Raw genomic sequence first — 24,896 nt, 5'->3', positions numbered from 1 at the left:
ATTTGTCCTTTGGTGGGAAAATGCTGTTTAACCAAGCTGGCTAATTAATTATTATTATTATTTGTTAATATTAACAATTATAATTGTTAATAATTATTAAATTGTCATCATAAATTAAACTATTAAATAATGGTTGTGTTACTGATAATAAATTAATAATTAATTCATTAATGAATCCACAGGTGGATTGTTGATAATCCACTCTGATCAATTTGCTCATTTATGCTAACAAAGACAATACCTCTCTCTTTGGCCAATTCTTCTAAATGAATGCCATAGGTCACAAGGAAAATCAGATGAAGGGTGGAAAGTGAATGAAATCAAATGCAAATAAATCACTACTGAAAGATAGCTGTATATTCTACTAACAGTGGATCAATAGTATCTTCATACAAAAAACACAGCATCAGTACAGAAAGTTCAAAGTAACTTCTACTCCACAGTGAAAAGTTTAGGACACATTTTTCATATATTATCTAGCTTGCTCTTCACAGTAAGTCTTTGATATGGATATTCCAGACATGAGGATTCCTGTGAATCAAATGAAGAAATTAGAGTCCTAGATCATAATTAGCTAGTGCCAGAAGTATAAATTGAAATTGTCTCTGCAGTCTTCAAGCCCAACACTTTTTCTTCTCCTAAAAAGTGCCAAGGCCTCATTTTATATCTTTCCACTAACCAATGAAGAGAAAGGTATATCATGTCAAGAGCATGGACTGTCCCTATTATTTCCTATATATCTCCCTAAAGTGCTCTGCAACATTGCTTTGTAAGCAGCAGTCAATACAAATTGACTGAAAAAGCAAATCTACTGCTATAAGAATAACATGTTTTCAATTCAACTGATTTAATATTTCCCATCATAAATTGTTTTTAAAGATGATAAACGGAAGGGATGTGGGAAAACTGTGATAATAATATATTGTTGGTGAAGTTATGAACTGATCCAACCATCCTGGAGAGCATTATAAAACTATGCCCAAAGGGCCATCAAATTGTGCATATCCTTTGATCCAGCAGTGTCTCTACTGGGCCTGTATCCCAAAGAGATCATAAAAAAGGGAAAAGGACCCACATGCACAAAAATGTTTGTGGCAGCCCTTTCTGTAATGGCAAGAAACTGGAAACTCAGTGGATGCCCATCAATTTGAGAATGGCTGAATAAGTTATGGTATATGAATGTTATGGAACATTATTGTTCTAAAAGAAACAATCATCAGAATGATTTTAGAAAGGCCTGGAGTTACATGAAATGATGCTAAGTGAGTAGAAACAAGAGAACATTGTACATAGCAACAAAATTATACGATGATCAACTTTGATGGACCTGGCTCTTTTCGACAATGAGGTAATTCAGATCAGTTCTAATGATTTTGTGATAGAAAGCCATTTGCACCAAGAGGACTGTGGGGACTGAGCATTCATAGTATTTTCACTTTTTTGTTGTGTGCTTGCATTTTTATTTTTTTTTCCCTTTACAATCTGATTTTTCTCGTGCAGCATCATTGTAGGTATGTGTGTATAGAAGAATTGCACATATTTAACATATATAGAATTACTAGTTGTCCAGGGGGAGTGAGGCAGGAGAGAAAATTTTGCAACAAGGTTTTGCAAGAAGGAAATGTTGAAAACTATCTTTGCATGTATTTTGAAAAAAAATTAAAATATATTACAAATATTTTTTAAAACTGCTTTTAATTTCTATTGCAATTGGTTTATGTGCATGTACAGAGATACAAAGCATACACAGCTGTCCTCTGTAATAAAAGCTAACTGCTAAGCATGTACATCAAACTGAATCATTGTCAACACTAATTTGACAGCAATCTCCTGCCCAGAAATCTTATAACTACCACCTCTATGTTCCTTTGGTTCTGATTTATGAACTACGGAAAGCTGGACTTCCACAATAAGTGCGTTTTCCAGGTTTAAGATCCAAAAGTCTAGGCTATTGATTTGTCACAAAAAAGAAAATGGGCTAAAGGACATGGTCAATAACATAGAGCAACTGAAAGGACAGAATGAAGTCAAGCAATTGTCCTTTTGGTTTTCAGAGGGAAACATCAACTGTATAATAGAATTTGAAGCAGTATGTGACTGTTTCTTCTCTGATACAACAGAGGTGAGGAATAAAGAAAAGGTGGAGGGATGTGAATTTACAGAAAGGATAACCTGAGACATTTCTCTACAACAGAGTATGTGTACTAGGCTCATAGACACCAGACTTCAGAGATAGAAGGAAGTGTGGGGCTCATCAGGCCTGGCATTCTCTGGCTGAGGAAACTCAATGACCCTTGGCCCAAGTGAAGAGTATGGGCCCTTATTAAACTCTCAAACACTAAAGATGTGCAATGCACTTTCCCTGAGAGGTTCCCTTTAATATCTCTTTGTAACAAAATGCCCAAAATTTAAACATAATAAACATATTCTCTTCCAGTTGGTTTTACATTTTAAAGTCAGTATCACTAGATAAAAGCAATCTCAAGTAACTTGTACATGTTTTTATGGAACTGGAGCACCCTCTTGTGGTCAAAAAATATTTTAACATGGGAGCTCACAGATTTGATTTTTTAAAAATAAACATCGATGAACGCTATCCATATGTTGTCATGTGCTTTGCAACATCTCTAGAATAGACCCCACTCCCACCCTGACACTCCCAATGCTAATGCAGGCCGGCCATCACCTCATGCCCCCAGCTGGTGGGACTTGCTTGCCCAGAGTCTCCCCCTCCTGCAACCCAATCAGTCACTGAGAATCCCCAGTCAACAAATCTTAATGGCTTCCTTTCACTACCAGGATCAAGTACAAAATGCTCTTTGGGTACTCAGTTCTTCATTATCCAGGCCCTCCCACTTTTAGATTTCTTACACCCCTCTTCCCCACACACACATACCACGTAGTGACTCTGGCTGCCTCCCAGTCCTAAAATGCTCTCCCTCCCTAGTTTTAAGTCCCAGCTAAAAAAAAAATCTACACATCCTCTAATCCTAATGCCTTCCTATTTATCCAATACAAACTTTGCATATATTTGCTGTCTTACCCATTAGGTCTCCTTGAGGACTGTTCTTGCTTAGTTAGCATAGTGCCTGGTACATAGTAGGTACTTTATTGATTCACTGATTAATGTGATTCTTACAACTACCCTTGAGGTAGAGAGATTGTTCCCATTTGGTGAGGGAGAAATCAATGTTTAGAGAATTTAAGCTTCTTATTAAGGCACAAGCTAAATTTATTATCAATATCAAAGTAACAGAACTTAGATTTAAATCTGAATGTCATTTTTTTATATTAGAAAATACAAAAATTCTAATCAATTTAGCACTGTTCTGAGAAATCTAAAGAAGGTTCAAATAAATGTTGAAAGCAAAACAATGCAAAAACCAAACTGATATGGGGAAAATAAACTCGGAATTACTTTTGTCATTAAAATATTTGTTATGCACATACCTGGGATGGAGGAGGAAGCAGAGTATGTAATGGAAAAAACCCACTGTCAGGTGGCTTCCCATTCTGCTCAGATACTAAAACTGATTGTGTAACTGTATGAAAAGTCATTTGACTCCTCTGAAATTCTTCTGTTTCCTTTCCTATAAATGGGGATATCTGAATCCCCATATTGAATCATAAGATGATTGTGAAAAAAACACTTTGCAAGCTTTCAAAAACCTTATGTATGGCAGTAGCTGGGAAAATTTTCAGAAATGTTGAAAAAACCAAGATATTAGGAGCAGAACTGAAAGTGCGTTTCTCTATTTTAACAGCTCATTGCCATAGCCTTCCTACATAATCAGAAAAAAAGATAAAAAGAGAGGTAATCTGCTCTGCCCCAACATAAGAGTTCCCCCAAAACACTGCTATGCAAAACTGTACAATAACTACCACAAAGCTTATGAAATAAATGGCCTATTTTAAAGGCCCTATTTTCAAAAACTTTAGAGCAACATATAAAAGACAGGGACCTAATAAAAATGGCAGCTGGTGGTCACCTTTGTGGCCTGGCTGGAGCTGCTGCTCAACCTGCACACCCCACTACACCCCCCAAGATGTGGAGGTTGTGGAAGAAGAGGATGGGAGTGTTGTAATCAGCCCTTGTTAGATTACACCACATGTATACATGACACCCAATCAGGTATTTAAGAGTAGTCTTTGTATGCAGCAGGTTCTCCAAACTCATTGCTGAATTTTTCAACTTCAAACCAGTCTAGTAAAATATTCAAAACATTGATTTCCATGAGAAGTTTGTAGGGTAATTATTTCTGTTGCTCTTTGATCTTGTAATGAACTTTATTAAAGATAAACAGGTCACATAGTGATGAAGACAAAAAATGATGGAAAGTGCTAGTGGCTAAAATAAGTAAAAACATAAACCACAGGGGAAAAAAACAGATGACAGACTTATCTCACTAGTAATAAGAGGCTAAAATGATGAGCTACAGTGGGACTAAAAACCACCTCAACCATATTACCTCCCAAAGAAAATCATCTTTTCAATGTTTAAGTTTGAAGGGCTTTTCCTTTACAAAAAGTCCATTATTAAATCTTTTAAGAGTTTCTTCTGAATGTTGTCAGGTTGTTTTTCTTACTGCTATATACTGTAGCTTAATATAGTCATCAGGTTTCTTAAAAAAAAAAAAAAAGGAAGGGATCCCTTTGTAACTAATAAAACTAATAAAAGGCTAAAAGGCTTTTTAATGACTTGAAAATAACTCAATTGACTGGATATATAGTTTTGCTGGACTTTATTCAAAATTAGACCTAGTTCTCAATCATTTAAGAATACCAAAATTTATATCTGGAATAAATGCCCATATGTTTTGAAAAATGAACTCCAACATCACACTGTAATATGAAGCAAATTTGGCACAGTAAGATAATCTGTGGAAAATAAAAACCAAGTGAATAGAAGACAACTTGCCCCCTTGCAGTATGTAACAAATACCTCAAAATGGTACAGCAGCAGCTAGTCAGCAATGATCTTAATTAGGGAACACTTCCACCAACTTTTAGAGAAGTTATGCAAACCACCACACACCTTTGCACAGGTAATTTTATTCTCGCCTGTGGGTGTTGACAGTGCTCACAGATTGTTGTTGGAAATATTCAGAAAACACATACCTGAATATTGTCACTTTTTTTTAACATCACAATTCAATAACCATTTAACAATTATAGCTACTAAACACAAGGAACAAAATGGTACAAATGTTTATATTTTTTCCTCAATAAACAAGGTGTTTGTGAACAATAGTAACAAGTTTATTGAATGCATACCACTACATCAATGAAGAAAACCTTTTTTTTTAATATACTAATCTGTTTATAAATAAACTCTGATTTTTTTTCAGTACACATTTACAGACCTGATCAATACAAAGCAACAATACATATACTCTTCTTTGAAAAGAAAATACCAAGAGATGGACCACTATAGGAAAATTCACTTAAGGAATGGGAATAAGAAGCAAGCATTGGATTAATAGAGAGTTAAAAGTATAGGCATACTTCAATCTCAATTCTGTTCACATACACCAACACTAGGATAGGATTGTCAGTATTGGGGACCATTTTTACTTGAATTCCAATAGATTGCAATCAATCTTGTAGTACACATAGGGATAATATTCCTGTTGAGTGAGATTTAAGCCTGGAATATCCATGGGAGCCTATTGAAAAAGTAAAAAAAAAAAAAATTTAAGTTAACACTTTTAAAACTAGAAATAGAACAAATATTTTCTATTATTTCTTTAAAAAGAATTTTTACTTTCAATTTTAACATTCTGGTAATAAATGAATTTTGAAGATGCCAGTCTATTTTCTCAATATGACAATCAGATGAGGCTTCTGGTTCAGAACTATGATATATCAATAAAAACTTTACCCACTATAAATGACATATGATATTCATTGCTGATATGATTAAGTAGCATAAAAAACTTAAATGGCATATTTGGGGCAATTCTATAAAGTAAAATCACTCTCCTCATTAAAGACTTCATTTCCTTCTGAGAGTTTTAAATAGGCAAAGTGAATCTTACAGATAAACTTGTTATTAATACTAATCACAATTTTGTTAATTGGATTTTAATCAACAATCACGATCTATTTGAAAGGTGACACACAAACTCCAACTTGTAGAGTTATTATAGAGATGATGCTATAAAAGCACTCTTTTATCAGTGTACAACCCCTGTGGAAATCAAGGATAGGCTACTTTTGGGAGAAATCTTTGGAGAAGTGGGTTCTTGATTTCTATCTTTAGGGACTAGTAACAGTTTCATTCAAAGAAAAGTACTATTCCTATATTTAAAAAGCTAGTCATGACAATGAAAAGAAAAAGAAATTCCAAGTTTTAGAATAGGCACTGAGGAAACAAAACTATCACTTTTGGCAGATGATATGATGGTATACTTAGAGAATCCCAGACAATCAACTAAAAACCAGCAGAATCAATTAAAATCTTCAGCAAAGTTGCAGGATATAAAATAAATCCACATAAATCACAAGCATTTCTATACATTGTCAACAATATGAGGAACAGATGAAAGAAAAATTCCAGTTAAAATAACTTGCACTCAAGCAAAATGCTTGGGAATCTACCTGCCAAGACAAACTCAGGAACAATATAATAACAATTATAAAACACTTTTCATATAAATATAGTCAGATTTAAACAATTTGAAAAATATTAATTGTTCATGGGTTGTTCAAGCAAATATAATAAAAATCATTCTACCTAATTTATATTAGTGCCATATAAAATTACCAAAAAAATCACTTTAGAGAGTTATAAAAAATAAAATTCATCTTGAAAAACAAAAGATCCACTGTACTATAAATAATAAAAAACTGGTTGATTTAAGAGTTGCATGAAATAATGAAGAGTGAAATGAGCAGAATCAAGAGAATAATGTACACAGTAACAGGAATTGTCCTAAGAACAACTATGAATGACTAATTCATTTTGAATATTATAAATACTAAACTACAAAGGACCTATGAAAGAAGGTACATAGTATGGATAGTATGGTTTTATGTATTCATATCCAAAGGTAGCCTTCTCTAGGGCAAAGTATGGAGGAAAAGAGGGGAAAAAATAAAGGAAATGTTTTCTTTTTTTGATCTTTTTTGTATTTAAGTTCAAATCACTAAAAATTTTCAAAAATGAAGAAAAGGTCAAAAATATCAAGACTATCAAGGAAATCAATTTTTTAAAAAACATGAGAGAGGACAGCCTAGCAAAACTGGATTTCAACTTATATTAGAAAGTGATAATCATTACTTGGGGAATGGCTGAATAAATTATAGTATATGAAAATAATGGAATTATTATTGTTCTATAAAAAATGATGAATAGGCTGATTTTATAAAGACTTGTAAAGATTTACATGAACTGATGCTGAATGAAGCAAGCAGACCAGGAAAACATTATACATAGCAACAGCAAGACTGTGCAATAATCAACTATGACAGACTTAGTTCGTCTAAGTGGTTCAATGATCCAAGATAGTCCCAATAAACTTTGGATGGAAAACATAATCTGTTGGGAGCCGCAATCTCTAAGCTGACTGGCAAAACCCAACACTGGGATCAAATGTGCACAGCACTTATGCAGGAACAACATTTCCTTCGATGATTCTCATTAGTGGACTACTATTTCCTATAATATTATTTATAATTGGCTTGATTACAACACTAAAACATTATCTAAAAAATCTGGTGACAATGAGAATTTGAGCAAGTTAACTAGAAATGACTCCACATGCATATTCTGTCCTAATAAAACTAATCTCTCATTGAGACAAATGATAAAGGAGAGAACACTGTGGAAAGCATTTTCACTCCATGGGAGAGAATCCAAAGGTCCAAGAAATAATGGTGTTAACCAACGTAGACTCAGAAAAGAACCAAAAGATGGTTAAAATATAACTGGGAATTGCCCTAAATGCCTATGTATATGGTTTCAAATCAAGAATCAAACAATCCCTAGAATTGACAAAGAAGACATAAGTAAACTAACAAAATTCACTGACATTTAACCTTGTATGACATTTACCTTTCATTATTGGCTTTGCGTAATGTAATCAATAATTAACACTTAACCATAAAAAACTTACTCAAATATTAAATGTCAAATGTAGTAACATACAAAGGTCAATATGTCAGACATGTCTGAAGACTATGTTGACCTAAAGAAAAGTATATGATCATGATATAGTATAAAAATAAAGTCTGAAGGAGCCTGAGAGAAGTGGGAGCATCACTTCCATCAGTTCCTCACTCAAACTACCCCACAACCCCTGTCTTCCTTTGATGCTAACCCTATTCTTCCTGCGCATCTCCCTGGACCCCCTGCAGAGGCTGGACCCCCTGCAATCATCTACATCTAGAGAGAGAACTATAGAGACTAATATAAATCAGCACCTGCTATGTTCACTTTTTTCTTTCTTCAGTTTTTCCAAATCATTTTCCTCTTTTTTTCTGATTTTTCTCTCCCAAAATGAATCATATGGAAATAGGTAAAAAATGAATGTACAACACCTGTCAGACTGGCTAGAATGACGGAAAAATGATGCAGAATGTTGGAGGGGATGTGGGAAAACAAGGACACTAATACATTGTTAGTGGAGTTGTGAATACATCCAGCCATTCTGGAGAGCAATTTGGAACTATTCTCAAAAAGTTATCAAACTGTGCATACCCTTTGACCCAGCAGTGTTACTACTGGGCTTATCCCAAAGAGATCTTAAAGAAGGGAAAGAGACCTGTATGTGCAAGAATGTTTGTGGCAGCCCTCTTTGTAGTGGCCAGAAACTAGAAACTGAGTAGATGCCCATCAATTGGAGAATGGCTGAATAAATTGTGGTATATGAATAATATGGAATATTATTGTTCTGTTAGAAATGACCAACAGGATGATTTCAGAAAGGCCTGGAGAGACTTACACGAACTGATGCTGAGTGAACCGAGCAGGACCAGGAGATCATTATATACTTCAACAACAATACTATATGATGATCAATTCTGATGGACCTGGCCATCTTCAGCAGTGAGATGAACCAAATCAGTTCTAATGGAGCAGTAATGAACTGAACCAGCTATACCCAGCAAAAGAACTCTGGGAGATGACCAAGAACCATTACATTAAATTCCCAATCCCTATATTTTTGCCCGCTTGCATTTTTGATTTCCTTCACAGGCTAACTGTACAATATTTTGGAGTCCAATTCTTTTTGTACAGCAAAATAATGGTTTGGACATGTATACTTATTTTGTATTTAATTTATACTCTAATATATTTCATCCTGCCATCTAGGGGAGGGGGTGGGGGAAAGGAGGGGAAAAGTTGGAACAAAAGGTTTGGCAATTGTCAATGCTATAAAATTACCCATGCATATAAACTTGTAAATAAAAAGCTATTAAAGTTTAAAAAAAAAAAGAAAAGAAAAAATGAATGTACATGCATAACCAAAAAAAAATGTTTTGCATGTAATTGGGGGGGGGAAAAGTAGTAATCAAAAAAAATAATCTGGTACTGTCTAAGAAAATAAAGTGGTAGATCAGTGGAATAGATTAGGTCCACAATACCTGTAAATGTTCATAATAACCTAGTGTTTGATAAAGCCAAAGAACCAATCATTTGGAAAAAGAATTGACTACCTGACAAAAATTGCTGGAAAAAATGAAAAGCAATTTGGCAGAAACTAAGTACTGATGAACATCTTACACTGTACTGTACATATCAGCTAAGATCAAAATGGGCACATGACTTAGAAATAAAGGGTGATAATATAAAGAAAATTAAGGGCATATGGAATATTACATCTATCAGACCTATAGAAAAGAGAAGAATGTATGACAAACAAAAGACAAACAACATTACAGGATATAAAACTGATCATTTTAATTATATTAAATTCAAAAGTTTTACACAAACAAAACCAATGCAGTCAAGATTAGAAGGAAAGTAGAACATTGGGGAACAATTTTATAACAGACTTCTCTGATAAAAGCCTCATTTCTCAAATATAGAAATAAGTTAAATTTATCCAAAATAAGAGCCATTCCCCAATTGATGAATATATAAACAGTTTTCAGATGAACTAATCAAAACTATCTACAGCCACATGAAAAAATGTTTTAAAACACTACTGAATGGAGAAATGCAAATTAAAATAATTCTGAGGCATTACCTCACCACCATTAAATTGGCTAATAGGATCAAAAATTAACGCGATAAATATTGAGGGGGTGTGGGAAAACTGAGACACAAATGAACTGTTGGTGGAGTTTGGAACTGATTCAATCATTATGTATAGCAATCTGGTACAATGCATAGAGGCCTATAAAATCCAGCATACTCTTTGACTTAGCAATACCATTACTGGGTTTGTATCCCAAAACAGAAAACAAAACAAAACAGCAAAAAAAAAAAAAAAAAGGATTTATATATGCAAACATATTTATAGCTCTTTTCTGATGGCAAAGAACTAGAAAATGAGAGGATGCCCATCAATTGGGGAATGGCTAAACAAAATGTAGTATGTGATTCAATGGAACAGTACTGTGCTAAAAGAACTGATGAACCAGATGGTCAGAAAAATTTGGAAAGACTGGCATGAATTGAGTGCAAAGTGAAATGAATACAATCAGAAGAACAATATACACAGTAAGAGCAATATTTTTAAGATGATCAATTGTTCTCAGCAATACACAATGTCTGCAACACCTCTGAAGGACTTGTGATGAAAAATGCTACTCATCCTCAAAGAAAAAAATGATAAGAGTATGAAAACAGATCAAAGCATTTTAACTTTCTTTAATTTTCTTGGGTTTTTATTTTGGTGTATGTTTTCTTTTACAACATGACTAATATAAAAATAGGTTACACATACGTAACCTATATTAAACTGCTTGCCTTCTCAATGGGGAATAGGGAGGAGAGGAAAGAATTTGGAACTCAGTTTTAAAAACAAATGCTGAAAGTTGTTTTTACATGTAATTGGGGGAAACTTCAAAATACTCTTTTAAAAAAAGAAAAAGTAAAAGGTCCTACATGTATAAAAATATTACAGCAACTCTGGTGTCACAGAATTGAAAATTGTAAGGGCTGTCCACCAATTGAGGAACAGCTAAACAAGTTGTAGTATATGATTGTGATGGAATACACTTGTATTATAAGAAATTATGAGCAGGACAGTTTCAGAAAAATATGGGAAGATTTATATGAACTGATACAAAGTGAAAAGAACAGAGTCAGGACACATCACTGAAGACAATAACAGCAATTTGTACCATAATCAACTATAAACAACTTAACTACTCTGATCAATACACAATGATACAAGATAATTCTGAAGGACTTAATGATGAAAAATATATCAATTGCAGAAAAAGCTGATGGGAGTCTAAATGCATACTTTTTTTGAACTTTCTTTACTTTTTTTTTTTTTTGGTTGTTATTTGTATTCTCTTTTACAACATGGCTAAAATGTAAATATATTTTACATGATTTCACATGTATAATCCTATATTTAAATACTTGCCTTTTCAAGAGGGGGAAAAAACTGAGAACTAAAAAATATTAAAAATGAATGTTTAAAATTGTTTTTAAATATAATTGAGAAAACAAAGTGAAAACATTCTATTTTTTTCTTTTTTCATTTTTTGCGGAGGCAACTGGGGTTAAGTGACTTGCCCAGGATCACACAGCTAGGAAGTGTTAAAAGTGTCTTGAGGCCAGATTTGAACTCAAGTCTTCCTGACTTCAGAGCTGGTGCTCGAAAACATTCTTTTAAAAAAAAGTAAAATACTATTCCAGGTTACTTTAGGCTTTCTGCTGTTTTTGACTAAACATCAATTTAGCAACAAATATTAAACCTCAGAGTGTAGTTCAAGGATTGCAAGTTCTGAATTCTTTCTTTTGAGATAGTCATGAGAAACCCAAACTTTACTTCAAGTGGAAATCTCAGGAAAGTAAATGTCTTCTATCTGACACAACCAGATATTAACCATAAAAACTATTTTTCAAAAAAGGTGCTTTTACTCAAATGTGTACTGCAATCAGATAATATTATTTAAATTTGCAAGCATCCCTGAAGGTTCTCTAACACTTGAGAAAATGAGAATCTACTATTTGCATAAAACATCCATTTGAGAGGCAAGATATCAAATGTGTAAGTTTAGGAATCAGAAAACCTTTATTTGAATCCTTTCCTTTAGATATTTACTAATTGTGTGATCCTGAGAAATGTATTTAACCTCTCAGAAACCAAGCTTCTATATCCGTAAAATAGTAATAATAATATTTGCAGTAACTACTTCTCAGAGAAGAAAAAGTGTTATATAAATTTTGTTTTTAATACTACTAAAAAACAATGAAGGTACTTCATTACATATCTCTCTGAAATACCACATCAACTTGGTATAAAGATTCTTCATGACAGAGTGTTATAAATCCTACTTCAGCCTTGAACACTCTTAACAAATTGAGAAATCTCTTTCATTCAAAATGCTGTGTATTCTGCTATAAAAATTTCCAAGAATAACAGTAACAACATCTAACACACAATGCATAATAGCTGATTTTTTTTCACAAGACTACAATTGTTTAAACATAAAACAAATATAAATTGTTTAAACATAAAACAAAATGAGCATGCCAACATGTGGACTCTGAAGCAGGGTATGTTGGGGTATTTTACTATCTCAGGAAAATAAGAAAAAGCCACTGATTTAGTGCCAACATGCAAACAAATGAATTCAATTCAACAAATAATTAAGGATCTAATATATACATAGCCCTGGAGTTAAATAAAAAAAAAAGAAACAGTCATTGGTGTATATGTTATCGGATAATACAACTAAATAGCTAAGTAAAACAAGATAATTTGAGAAATCACATGAGGGAGTTCAGGAAAGCTTTCCTATAGGAGTTGATAACTGAATGAGCTCTGAAGGAAACTAAAGATTCAAAGAAATAGAAATGTAGGGGTGGTTTTAAGGTCCAGGGAACAGTGTGTCCTAAGGTAGGCAATGGAATTTAATTGTTTTAAAAAAAAAAAAACATTTTAATGTAGAATAGTTTAAGACAGTAATAAAAAATATAATGTCTGTATGACCTTAACACATAGACCTAAAGGAGGTTAACTTTTAAGTGGATTCTTTAAAGTTCTTTGATGCATAGATGTACAATACATTCAATTTTTAAGAAGACAAAAAAAATTATTTTATTGTAATATTGGCTCAGGACAAAATAATTTTAAAGGGGTTTAAAAAACAATGCTTAATATTAACTTCAAGGAACTTTAAGTTTATAACAATGAACAAAATTAAATTGTACATATGTATAATTTCAGTATGAGAACCAATTAAGGGCTTTTAAAGGAGAGGCCACATTTACTACTACTTTTCAATCATTCTTAAAGATCTATATTGAATTTGAGAATCATCCAATGATTTTGAGAAATTGCATTCTTAATATGATAGAGACATAAATATACTTACATCAATAATAGCTGCTGCACTACTGTCCAGATGTTTGTATAAATCATACAATACTTCTCTCAGTTTCTTCATGGTTTTCCTATTAGGTTGAAGTAGCATTGCCTGGAAGTTCACTGGCAATCCATATCTGAATTATTTAAAAAAAAAAAAAAAAAAAGATAAAATTTACAAACAGCTAATGCTATTAAGAAAATGCAGGCTCTCAGACCTCAATGCACCTTTATCTCTGAGAGTGAATAAATATATTTCATTAAAATAGGAATTTTCAAATAAGCAACAAATGCTTATGGAATATACTTAATTTGGCTCTCTTAATTGCCCTTTAGAAACTACATTCTCTCTCTTGAAGATGAAAGTTATCTTCATATTACTTAAAGCATAATTCAATGTTTTAAATAAACTGTGTGCTTTCTCGGAAATTTAGTATTTGTTTAATAATAATATGATGATGATGACTAGAATATAAATGTATTACTTCAAAGCACTAAAACTAAAGGTTTACAAAGTTTTTAATAAATATTTTATTTTATCCTCAAAAACAACTTTGGAAAGTAGGTATGCTACTTTTATCCCCATTTTATAGATGAGAAAACTGAAGCAGACATAGTTTGTGTTTTGGTTTGGTTTGGTTCTTTTGATCACTTGGCCAGGGTCACTAGAGATTATAAATTTCTGAGTCCAGACTTGGAGCTATTGCTCCTGATTCCAGCTCCAAAATTTTAACCATTGTGGCCACTTAGCTGCTGTTTAATAAATACTTTTTTGACGATGATCATGAGATTGCATCTATTATGATGATCTGAATAATTACAAATAAGAACAATGAGAGCACTCAAGCAATAAGTCAATTAAAATGTTTCTAATAGTAGCAACACTAATATAGACCTCAAGCCTGAGGTATAGAAAAACTATTGTCACTGAATTAATATGAAATATGATTAAGTGTTTGATTTACTTCTATTTATATCACAAACATGTACCACAAGAAAATCGACTGTGCTTTCAATGTCTATTTTCCTCAGAATCAGCAAATATTTATTATATTATGATTTAGTTTATCTTTAAAAATATTTAGAACTTAAGTCTTTTATTCAACAAAAATGAAATACCTTTTTGATCTTTCAAGATGAGAGGTCACAAGAGAAACAAATAATCAAGTACATTTAGGCTCCTATCTAGTAGGGTGTCAGAGAATGAATATATCCATTGTATCCGGAACTATATTAGGGTATGAGACTTTTTCTTTGAGGTACATTTCAATTCCATCATGACTTTTGGCACAACCAAATCCATTATATAATATTTAAGTCTGCTTAAATGCTTATTTACACAGTACTATATCTGTCCTCCCCCAATTTTACAATTCCAAAGCATGAGCTAGACTTAGTAAAAACAACTAAGATGTTTTACCTTAAAACAGATTCAACAAAAACTCTTAATGCTTTCACATGAATCCATGCTATGAAAGCTTCACTGAAATTCACTTTCAGCCACCGAACTAGTGGTCCCTATAGAAAGAACAACCAGTCATTTGCTCTTGAAAATGATAATTAATAAAACCAAACATTTATAAAATAAAGACTACTTATCTAGAATCCACAGAAACATGCAAATTACCCAGTTAGCAAGATTTTTAAAAGTATTATCACTATCTGACATTCTGATCTAAAGCAAAGACTAAAATGTTAGCCACCTCTCTATAACTTGAAAATAGACATTAACATATGGAAATTGATTCATAATGAGAAAGGATTGCAATTTAATATTTTTATTCCACTAAACTTTCACAGCACTTTTTACTTTGTTAATGTCATTTTGTAATTTTTTTTTTTTTTTTTTGCTGAGGCAATTGGGGTTAAATGACTTGCCCAGGGTCACACAGCTAATAAATATTAATTGACAGAGGCCAGATTTTAACTTAGGTCCTCCTGAATTTAAGGCTGGTGCTCTATACACTGCACCACCTAGCTGTCCCCACTATGTAATTTATATTACAATTATATAAAAGGCTTATAACTAAGCCTTGAGGACAGGAATCATGTCTTTTTTGTTTGTTTGTTTCCTTGCATATCTACTACAATGTTTAATAATAGCAGGTATTTAATAAATGCTTGTTGAATTGACATCTAAAAATGATACTGAGTACACGTGTCTTACTTTAAGGCCCAAAGGACAAAACTCAAAGTGTACTAAGCAGATAATATGAGATATTTGTTAAAACTGGATAAGAAAAACTTTATGGTTCCTCTAAATATTGAGATTCCCTAATACATTTAAAAAATGAATTCAAGTTACATACAAGTTCTTAAGAATAGTGGGAAGGAGCTAATTGTGTGACCTTGGAGAAGACAAATAAAATGAGGTCTTCATCTGAAAAATTAGTGGAAGAGAGTAGATATCTATAGCCCCTTTCTATAGGAAATGAAAATATAATGAAATATGAAGATTGAATGAAATGAAATGACAATGTAAAATTTTTTCATGTAAATTCAGATAATAAAACCCACAATTATCATAACATATTATAAATTCTGATTAAGAGACATATTTTGAGATACACTTTAAATAATCTACCTAATATTCCAACCAAATACAAGTAATATAATTATTTAATTAATATTAAGAAAGTGCTTTACAGACTTTAAAACATTTTAAGTGTACACTAACTATCACCTTCAGCACTTGGTAAGTAGTTCAGTCACACTATGCTCTTTACACTTCAGTTAGGTCCTTTTCTCTTTATTCTATCACAGGTCATGCCCATATCAGCCTCAACCTTGGATTATTTCCCCCATTTCCTGCTTTGGCTTCTATGCATGTGCTACTGAATAGAGGAAGAGAAAAATCACACAACTATGGTGATGAGGTCCACCACCAATATATGTTACAGTCTCATTTGCTATTATATCCCTCTAATCAAGTTACTATCCCAATCACAAAGATAACTATTTCAAACCTTCCAAATTTCCCATGGTAGCCCCTTCTCCCATCTTGTCAAACTGAGGACCTTCTCTCATCTGTCATTGGAAAAATTAAAGTCAACTGCCAAGAGCCCCTCTTCTCTCTCTTTCCTCATCATATGTCACTCTTCGCTATTGAACATGTTACAAAGTTTTCTTACTCATCTATTTCTTTCTGAACTTCTTCCTGATCTCTTTTGTGAATTTTAAAAACTGCTTAATGGCCTTTTTTTTCCTTCCTTTTTTTGGTCAACTCTATCACCAGCTTCCCTCTCCCCAACACCTTCCTTCCCCAAATTCTTCCCAATGGAAAAAAACAGGATCTTTGTAATAAATAAGCATAAGCAAGCAAAAGAAATTTGTATCTTTATCATGCTCCAAAACACGTATCTCATTCTGTCTCAAATCCGTCACGTCTCTGTTAGGGAGTAACAATTGTCATCTATCCTCTAGAATTGTAGTTGGCCAGTTCATAGATGAGAGTTTTTCTTAACTTTCTCAAAGCTGTGTTTCTTTGCAAAGTTGTTCTATGCAGAGTGTCCCAGTCTTAGTGCAGCTTTAATCAGCTGAAACTTAAAATTGTTTAACGCTTTACTAAGACTTTTGGAACATACTATATTAATTGAAAGGTTCAAATTTCCAAACTAATCCAGTTAGCTCCTCAGGAAACCTCGTGTGTACCCCCCTCTTTAAGGCTCACCATTCTGTGGCCTGGCTAAACACAGGTTGGCCTAGACTACTGATCTGCCAGCCTCAGCTTCACCAGTAGCTAGGATTACAGGTGTGTGCCACCATGCCTGGCTGAAACTATCCTTTTCACCATTTATTATGCAATAACGTTGCCAAGCTGCTTTTTAACCCAGCAAACCCTAGTGTCCCTTCGTATTGCATGAATGCATCTCTGACTGCTTTGGACAGGCCAGGGTACTTCCTTCAAACCCTTCAGTGAAATGCGCACTGACAAGCATGCCCCCAGGACCATGTCAGCAGACCAGAAACCAACTGCCAATAATGAATTTCATACTGAAACCTATCACCACCTTGAACACGGAAGATGCTGCCAATAACTATACACAGAGGCACTACTTTATCTGAAAGGATATCATCAATCTGGCCCTGTACAGAATTTGGAAGCTTAATGACCAGGGCACAGGCTGTCAACACTTCTTTATTTTCCACCATTTAGGAGGTAGAACTGGTTCTAATTTCAATCACTCTGCTGAAAGAACAAATTAAAGCAGAAGTTCTCCATTTACTCAGTGTGAACTCATGTCCAATCAGATTCAAGGAAGCTCTAAATTACCAGCTTTCCACTGGGGTTCCTGGCGGTGGCTTCTGTATGTGCTGAGCTATACTAACATTAACTACTAAACCTGAGGCTCACCTAGACAAGTTTTATTTGATATGTTTGCCAAGTGTGCCTTTGTTCAAAGGAAAAGGAAAGAGGAAAAAGAGTTATGAGGTATGTAAGGATGTGATCTCTAGAAAATTTTGGAGCATTTAATTTTGAGAGGAAAGATTAAAGAATATTAATTTGTATTTTCATCTCTTCCTACATACCTTTGCTGGGTATCAGACTGCTGTTCTGTCAAAATGTCTTCTGTAATCATTCAACATTTACAACTACTATATCTACATGGAAAACTGTTTACAATCTTTGCTTCTATTTATGTATTGAAGCCACTACAAATTTTATGATACAAAAATCTCAATTGGTCTCTCACTGCAGCAAAGCAATCTGATCACACCTCTCTAGTCACCACAGCAGCTTTTGCACACCTTCTCATTCCTCCTCAAACTTCCTATGGCTTCCACTTCCATCACCTCTCAGCAGAGAACCTTTCCTCACATTTTATTGAAAAAATTTAAAATAAGACCATTTAACAGGAGCATCCTTTTATTCCCTTGCTCATTTCACATAGCTAGGATGACTTCCATTAGCTTCTCCTTCACCCATCCAACACTAATCCATTCTCTTTGCAAAGGCAAACACTCGTACATACAAGAGATCCTATTCCATCTCAATTTGTCCAACAGATTGCTCCTCTATCATTCCTCACTAATCTTTACTGTTTCCCTATCTACTGGCTGCTTCTCTACTACTTACAAATAAGCTAATGCCTTTTCTCATCTTTAAAAAAAACTTACTAAAAAAAAAAAACATCCAATCTCTGCTAATTATTGGCCAAGATCTCTCTTTCCTTTTATGAATAAATACAATGAGGATGCCAACTGCATAACTGGTACTCCACTTTCCTCTTATTCTAAACTCTCTATAGTCTGGCTTCTAGTCTCATCATTCAATTAAAACTGTTCTCTTTAAAGTTACTAATAATCTCCTAATTATCAACTTTAATACCTTTTCTCAATTATCATCCTTCCTGATTGTTTCTGTGGTCAACATGAAAATTCTCTGCCTATATTCCTATCATTTTCCCACACTGGAAGCACACTCCACTCTTGCTGCCTCTTTTAATCCAACAACTCCACCCAAAACCTTTGTTTTAAGGTCATCCATGTCTTCATTCCTCTCCCAGTTCCAATTCTGAACGTCCTCCATTTATTATGTGTTATTTCCATTAGAATATAAGATCCTTGAGAACATGAATTGTCTTTCTTTCTGCTTTATTTGTGTTCCCAGAACTTGGCACAGTACCTACAATGCAGTAGGTACTTAATAAATACTTACTGACTTGACCCCTTTGCCCCCTCCATCACTTTCAAACTCCCCTTTCTCCTTAGTTTCTCTTCCCTCTCAGTTTTCATGATACTGCTCTCTCTTAGATTTCCTCCTACCTGTCTGAATACTCCTTCTCAGTCTTCCACTGCTAGATCTTGAGCCAGGTTGCAATCACTATCCTTGGGTGTCTCTTAAAGCTCTGTCCTTTCTATCTTCCTCCACACTATTTCACTTGGTGATTTCATCAGATCTCATGGGTTCAAACATCATCTCTACCCAGAAGATATTCACCTATTTATCCAATCCTAATATGTCTCTTAACCTCTAGTTACTCATCTCCAACAGCTTACTGAAAATCTCAAACTGGATATCTTAAAGACTTAAACTTAGCATGTATAAAATTGAATTCAATGTCTTTCCTACCAATTCCTCTTTTCTTCCTAACTTGCTTATTACTACAGTTATTTTTTCCATTTATATGACAATGCATAATAAAACACTAAATATAAAAAATAAAAAGAAGAGAGTTGTCCCCAGACCAATTCTAGTTGAACGCCACTGAAAAAATGAGAATAACTTTTTTAAAGTAAATACAGCACTTTTTTAAGGTTTACAAAATGGTTTAGATACTTTATCTCATTTGTTCCTCATAACTATTCTGTGAGGCAAGTCCAAATGTATTATTCTCATTTTACGAATGAGAAAATGTTAGTTGACTTCTCCACAGTGGCATGCAATGTATCAAGGTAGGATCTAAAACTATCTTGCTTGACCTTCAAATTCACTATTCTTTCCTTTATTCTATACTAACTGTCTAAATACATTTCATTTTGGTTAATCTTTTCAGTAAATCATATACTAAAAAAATGCACAAAAAACATATCTTAAGCCAAAAAAAAAAAAAGTAAGTTTTAGTTTTTCTTTAGGTCTGATCATAACATCATAACATAAGTTTTTCTCATGCTTAATCATAAAATTCACATACAAACTGCTTTTTCTTGTCAGTGGAGAGTCTGGTCATCTCCTCTTTGTCTGCTTTCATTTCTTCTTCATTATACTGAAAATCACGGACAATGAACCTGAAATTGGAAAAAGAAAAGAACAGTCCATGATGTGTAGAAATACTGTAACAAATTAAATAGTACTGAAAGAAATGTTCTTACTTGTTCTCTCTGGCTTTGTGTCTGAAGTCATCCACTGCCTTTCTAAACAAGGTAACATTGCACAGGTAACTATCTTGGTCCTCTGAAAGAACTCTAAAAGGGGAAAAAAATCAGCTAAGAGAATGAGTTTCAGTTATGAGCTCAGGGGCTCCAGCTTACAACAGACAGATCATATTTGTTTTTACTCTGCTGCCCCTTCTATTTACAAGGCTTAGCTTTTGGAAATAAAAGTGAAAGGAAGAATGGAGGTAATTTAGTCCAAGTCATTTTACTATGTTATTCAAGAGAAGATAATGGAGCTAAAAAAAAAAAAAAAAGTCTCTCATTTTTCAATCAGAAATGTCAAATGGTACTAAAGATTTCTAAGAACTTAAAAAGGATTTTAAAATCCAATTAAAGAGACTGAGAAACAATCAGGATAAAAAAATGAAAGCAATCCAAGAATCAAGAATAGAATGAAAAGAAGTCAACCAACTTAAAACAGAGAACCAAAAACTTGAAAACTAGAATTGGACAAAGGGAAGCTAATGACATTCTAAGACACAAATAATGAAACAAAATCAAAAGAATGAAAAAGTAGAAAAGAATGTGAAATATCTCTCTGATCTAGAGAACAGACTGAGAAGAAATAATGAGAATAGTCAAGACTGCCTGAAAATTATGATAAAAAAAAAAGAATCTTCACACAAATATTACAAAAAATTACCAAGGAAAACCACCCTGAAATTCTAAAATAAGGTAAAGTTGAAATAGAAAAAATCCACTAGAATTTTTCCCCAGGAGGAAAATTTACAGAAATGTCATATCCAAGTTTCAAAACTCCCAGGTTAAGGAGAAAATATTGGAAGCAACAACAAATACACACACACACACACACACACACACACACACACACACTCATTTATATACACATACCTACACATAAATATCTACAATCATATATACATATACATTTATATAGGTATATATAAAATTGTACTATATTTATTTCCAGTAGTCCTCTGTGGTGAATAGTATCTGAAGGTGGATAGTATCTTCCTTCATAAGTCCAATTCTTTCCATATTTCTCTAAATCCATCAGCTGAGAGGCTGGATTATAATTATACTCACAAAATCAAGAATCCTTAAAAAGCAATGCAATAAGAACTTACTTGCTGGACCTTGGAACTACCATCTCAGCCAATGTTTCATATTGTTTAACCCAGTCATTGTGGTTTAATCTACAAAAAAAAAAAGAAGCATGCAACAAGTGTTGGGAAAAGAGTAAAAATTTTTACTTTAAAATAAATCTATAAAGTAACTAATTATGAATATCTAAAAGATTCTCAGAGATTTAAAGAACATATGTTCCCCAATGTCCAAAACCTACTTTACTAATTAAAGTCTTCAACTTTTCTAGCAAAAGTGAACTTCAAATGCCTATAGGACAAGACTGAACTCCTTTATTTCATGTTTCAAAAGCAGATCATAAATCTAAGTTTACAGAATATGATGGAAAGTATGTATTTTTGATTACTAATCTTATTTCTAACTGTGCTTCATTTAAAGTAAAGTAACTACATGTCTAGAATATCATTTTCTTTCAATTGTCTTTTGGAGGACTGGAAAAAGCTATAGCTATTTAAAGCAAGGAACATCAAGGTTACATAGATTAAGTGAAAAAAAGACTGTAACCCCATAGAATATTGTTCAATTTCCTCTGTAGGTCATAGAGACTGTATTTCTGACCCTCAAGAGAGTTATAAGTATAGATTAAATTTCCAAGCAAGGTGCCTTTGAAGCCTGTTTTTAATTAAACACTCTAACAAGCTATCAATCAAAAACAAAAATGTCTCCTAGCCTTCAAACATGTATAATGGCAAACCTTATTTATAAAGCAAGATTAAGGTATAAATGCTTTTGCCATAAAACTAATAGTATTTTTATACATTACACACCACATGTGAGAAGCAGTATAGCACTCTGGACAGCCATGGCCTCAAAGCAGAAATACCTGGGTTCAAGTCCCATCACATCCTGGCCGTGAGACATGGACAAGTCACTGAACTTCTCAGTTGTCTGGGAAACTCTTTTGGGCTCTCAATTACAGAGAAATATTTACCCACATTAGAGGGCACTTTTGCTGATGAAATCACAGATCCCACCCTTAACTTATTATACAAATATAATACATATGCAAATAAACATATATAAGACATTAACTAGGACTAGTGAAGCTTTGATCTAAAAAAAAAAATTTAACAACAGTCTGATCTTCCAATTTCAAAAAATCAAAATTTTATTTCCATAAGTTGATGCTGAATTCTGTAGTTAATTTCTCTGAACAAAAATAAAACTACTTCCAATCCAAGCAGCAGAAGGTACAAGTGAGCTCAATGAGGTTATCATCACTCTACATTCCTTCTCAATCAGCTGTACTGCTGGGAGGTTCCCCCTCATTAGATTATAATATGAGGCAGAAAGACAGGAAACTTACTACTTGGCAGCTCTCTTGTTAGCCTGAACACTAAGGATCTCATTTTTGGAAGACCACAGGATAAAATACAGGAATTAGTATAAATGGCTCTGCTAACTTCTAATCTTAATCAGCTTTTTTTGAGAAAACAGCTAAGTATTGAAGACAGGATCATGTAGACTTCAACTAAACTTTAGTTTAACAGGTATCACAGGCTGAAAGGAATCTTCTTAAGACCTTAATTTTAGGGACACAAACCAGCTTAATTTTAAAGATTTCTTAGAAAACAATAAAATTATTTTCCTTGAAAAGGTGACAAGAATTTAAAAATCTAAACAAATTCTTCAATAATTCTAAAAATATACATTTAAAATTATGTATGTAAATAGACTATTTCAATTTATAACTGGGTTTCCATCATAAATTCTCCTGTGGTGGATAATATGGAAGAATCAAAATTTTGTAATTTAGTTTCATAGACTAAGGGATCCAACAATTTCAAACTAAAATAAAGGAAAAATGGAATAATTTTTTTCTTGCATTTTAAGAGTTATGAGCACATACTTTGGAACTACCACCAACAATGTGATGAGATACTCTGAATCAAGAACAAAGTCATCTTTCTTTACAATTTCCGCAAGGCTTCTAGTTAATAAACTTCCGCTGTAGAAGAAAGGGAAGACGGAAAAAGGGAGGGAAGAAGAGCAAATGAGCCATTAAATTTGGAAACATGCACATATAAAATGAACAGAAATAAGGAAAGAACATTGTTTATATCATTTATTGATATTATGAATAACATTCTATGAATGTCAGAAATACTATTTTAATAAAGAACAATTAATGACAACCAAGACTGAAACTTTTCTTATTCAACATTCCTCTCTATTGTATTTTTACAATACTTCATTCCACCAAATCATATAATACATATCCGAAGCAAACATTTACAACATTTTTCTCCTTCTAAAGCAAAAGTTCACAGACCCTTTGACAGTCTGTAAAGCCTATGGACTTCTCAGAGTAAGGTTTCTAAATGCATAAAATAAAATGTATATATAGTACTACAGCAGAAACCAATTACACTTAAATACAGTTAATACAGTTAAATACAGTTCCCTTTTTTTTTTTTTGGTAAGGTAATTGGGGTTAAGTGACATGCCCAGCATCACCCAGCTAGTTAAGTATTAAGTGTATGAGACTGGAGCAGATGTCCTGTCCACCGCACCACCATGTAATATTTTTTACAAGTTTACAAACCCCAGGCTAGGAATACCTGCTCTAAAATAAATCTGCTAATATCTACTATTGTATCTTAACCTTTCAATCTAATAAACAATCATGTCCCATTTCAAATAATTCTTAAATTCACATTTTTAAGTCTTTCAGTTATGGCTTTTCACTATAAGATTTCCTGATCTTTCCCAACCCCAATATTAACCACCTCATTTGCTATAATCACATAGCATGCAAAAAAATAAAGATTTAAAAATACAAACTTATTTCACTGCAAAAATCTTCATTTGTAAGAATTTCTTTATTTTTTTTTTTTAAGATTGGGTCTGAAAACACATGGGCTACTATGGGCAGTAGAAAGCTGATCTTCCCTCAGCATGGAGTTTTGATCGATTTCATTTCTAACTAAGGCCAATTTGTCCTCCCTTAGAAAACCTGGTGAGCAGCTAGATGGTGAAGTAGATAGAGCACGGGATTTGAAATCAGGAAAAATTATCTTCCTGAGTTGAAATCTGGTCTCAGAAACTTATTAATTATTTGACACTATTTATTGACAAATAACTTTAACCCTGTTTACTTCAGTTTCTTCATCTGTAAAATAAGCTAGAGAAGGAAATGGCAAACCACTCCAATATCTTTGCCAAGAAAACTCTAAAAAAGGGTTCCAAAGAATCAAGACTTGACTGAAATGACTTAACAACAACAAAAGAGGCAACCTGGTGACCCCCTTTTCCTGGGGGATCACCATGCCAATGCTAAACTTAATGCAGAGACAGACCTCCTTAGCCCATTGAAGCTCAAAAGGCCTGAACTGATTGAGAGTGACAGGGATTATTGGCATGAAATACTGCATCCAGCAATTTCTCACTTTACAAGAAATTATTTTGCAAGAGTCA

At 33.3% G+C, this 24,896-nt stretch overlaps 1 protein-coding gene across 3 annotated transcripts in view; it reads right to left on the bottom strand.

Moving 5' to 3' along the window:
- Window positions 1-4,725: 4,725 nt before the first annotated feature.
- The window catches only part of ATP6V1C1 (ATPase H+ transporting V1 subunit C1), a 46,471-nt gene continuing 26,300 nt past the window's right edge, over window positions 4,726-24,896 (bottom strand). For all 3 annotated transcript variants that reach the window (XM_031947071.1, XM_031947070.1, XM_003760298.3), the window contains 7 exons: window positions 23,329-23,427; window positions 21,461-21,529; window positions 20,310-20,402; window positions 20,132-20,225; window positions 14,917-15,014; window positions 13,507-13,633; window positions 4,726-5,666 (listed from right to left, as the gene is read on the bottom strand). In XM_031947071.1, coding sequence (XP_031802931.1) covers window positions 5,571-5,666; window positions 13,507-13,633; window positions 14,917-15,014; window positions 20,132-20,225; window positions 20,310-20,402; window positions 21,461-21,529; window positions 23,329-23,427 — 676 coding nt within the window. In that variant the 3' untranslated portion in view covers window positions 4,726-5,570. The remainder of the gene's footprint in view (window positions 5,667-13,506; window positions 13,634-14,916; window positions 15,015-20,131; window positions 20,226-20,309; window positions 20,403-21,460; window positions 21,530-23,328; window positions 23,428-24,896) is intronic.

The sequence above is a fragment of the Sarcophilus harrisii genome, chromosome 1 (genome assembly GCF_902635505.1).
Source record: "Sarcophilus harrisii chromosome 1, mSarHar1.11, whole genome shotgun sequence".
Taxonomy (NCBI): domain Eukaryota; kingdom Metazoa; phylum Chordata; class Mammalia; order Dasyuromorphia; family Dasyuridae; genus Sarcophilus; species Sarcophilus harrisii.
Note: the sequence above shows the minus strand (reverse complement) of the source record. Positions and strands in the feature narration are given on the sequence as shown.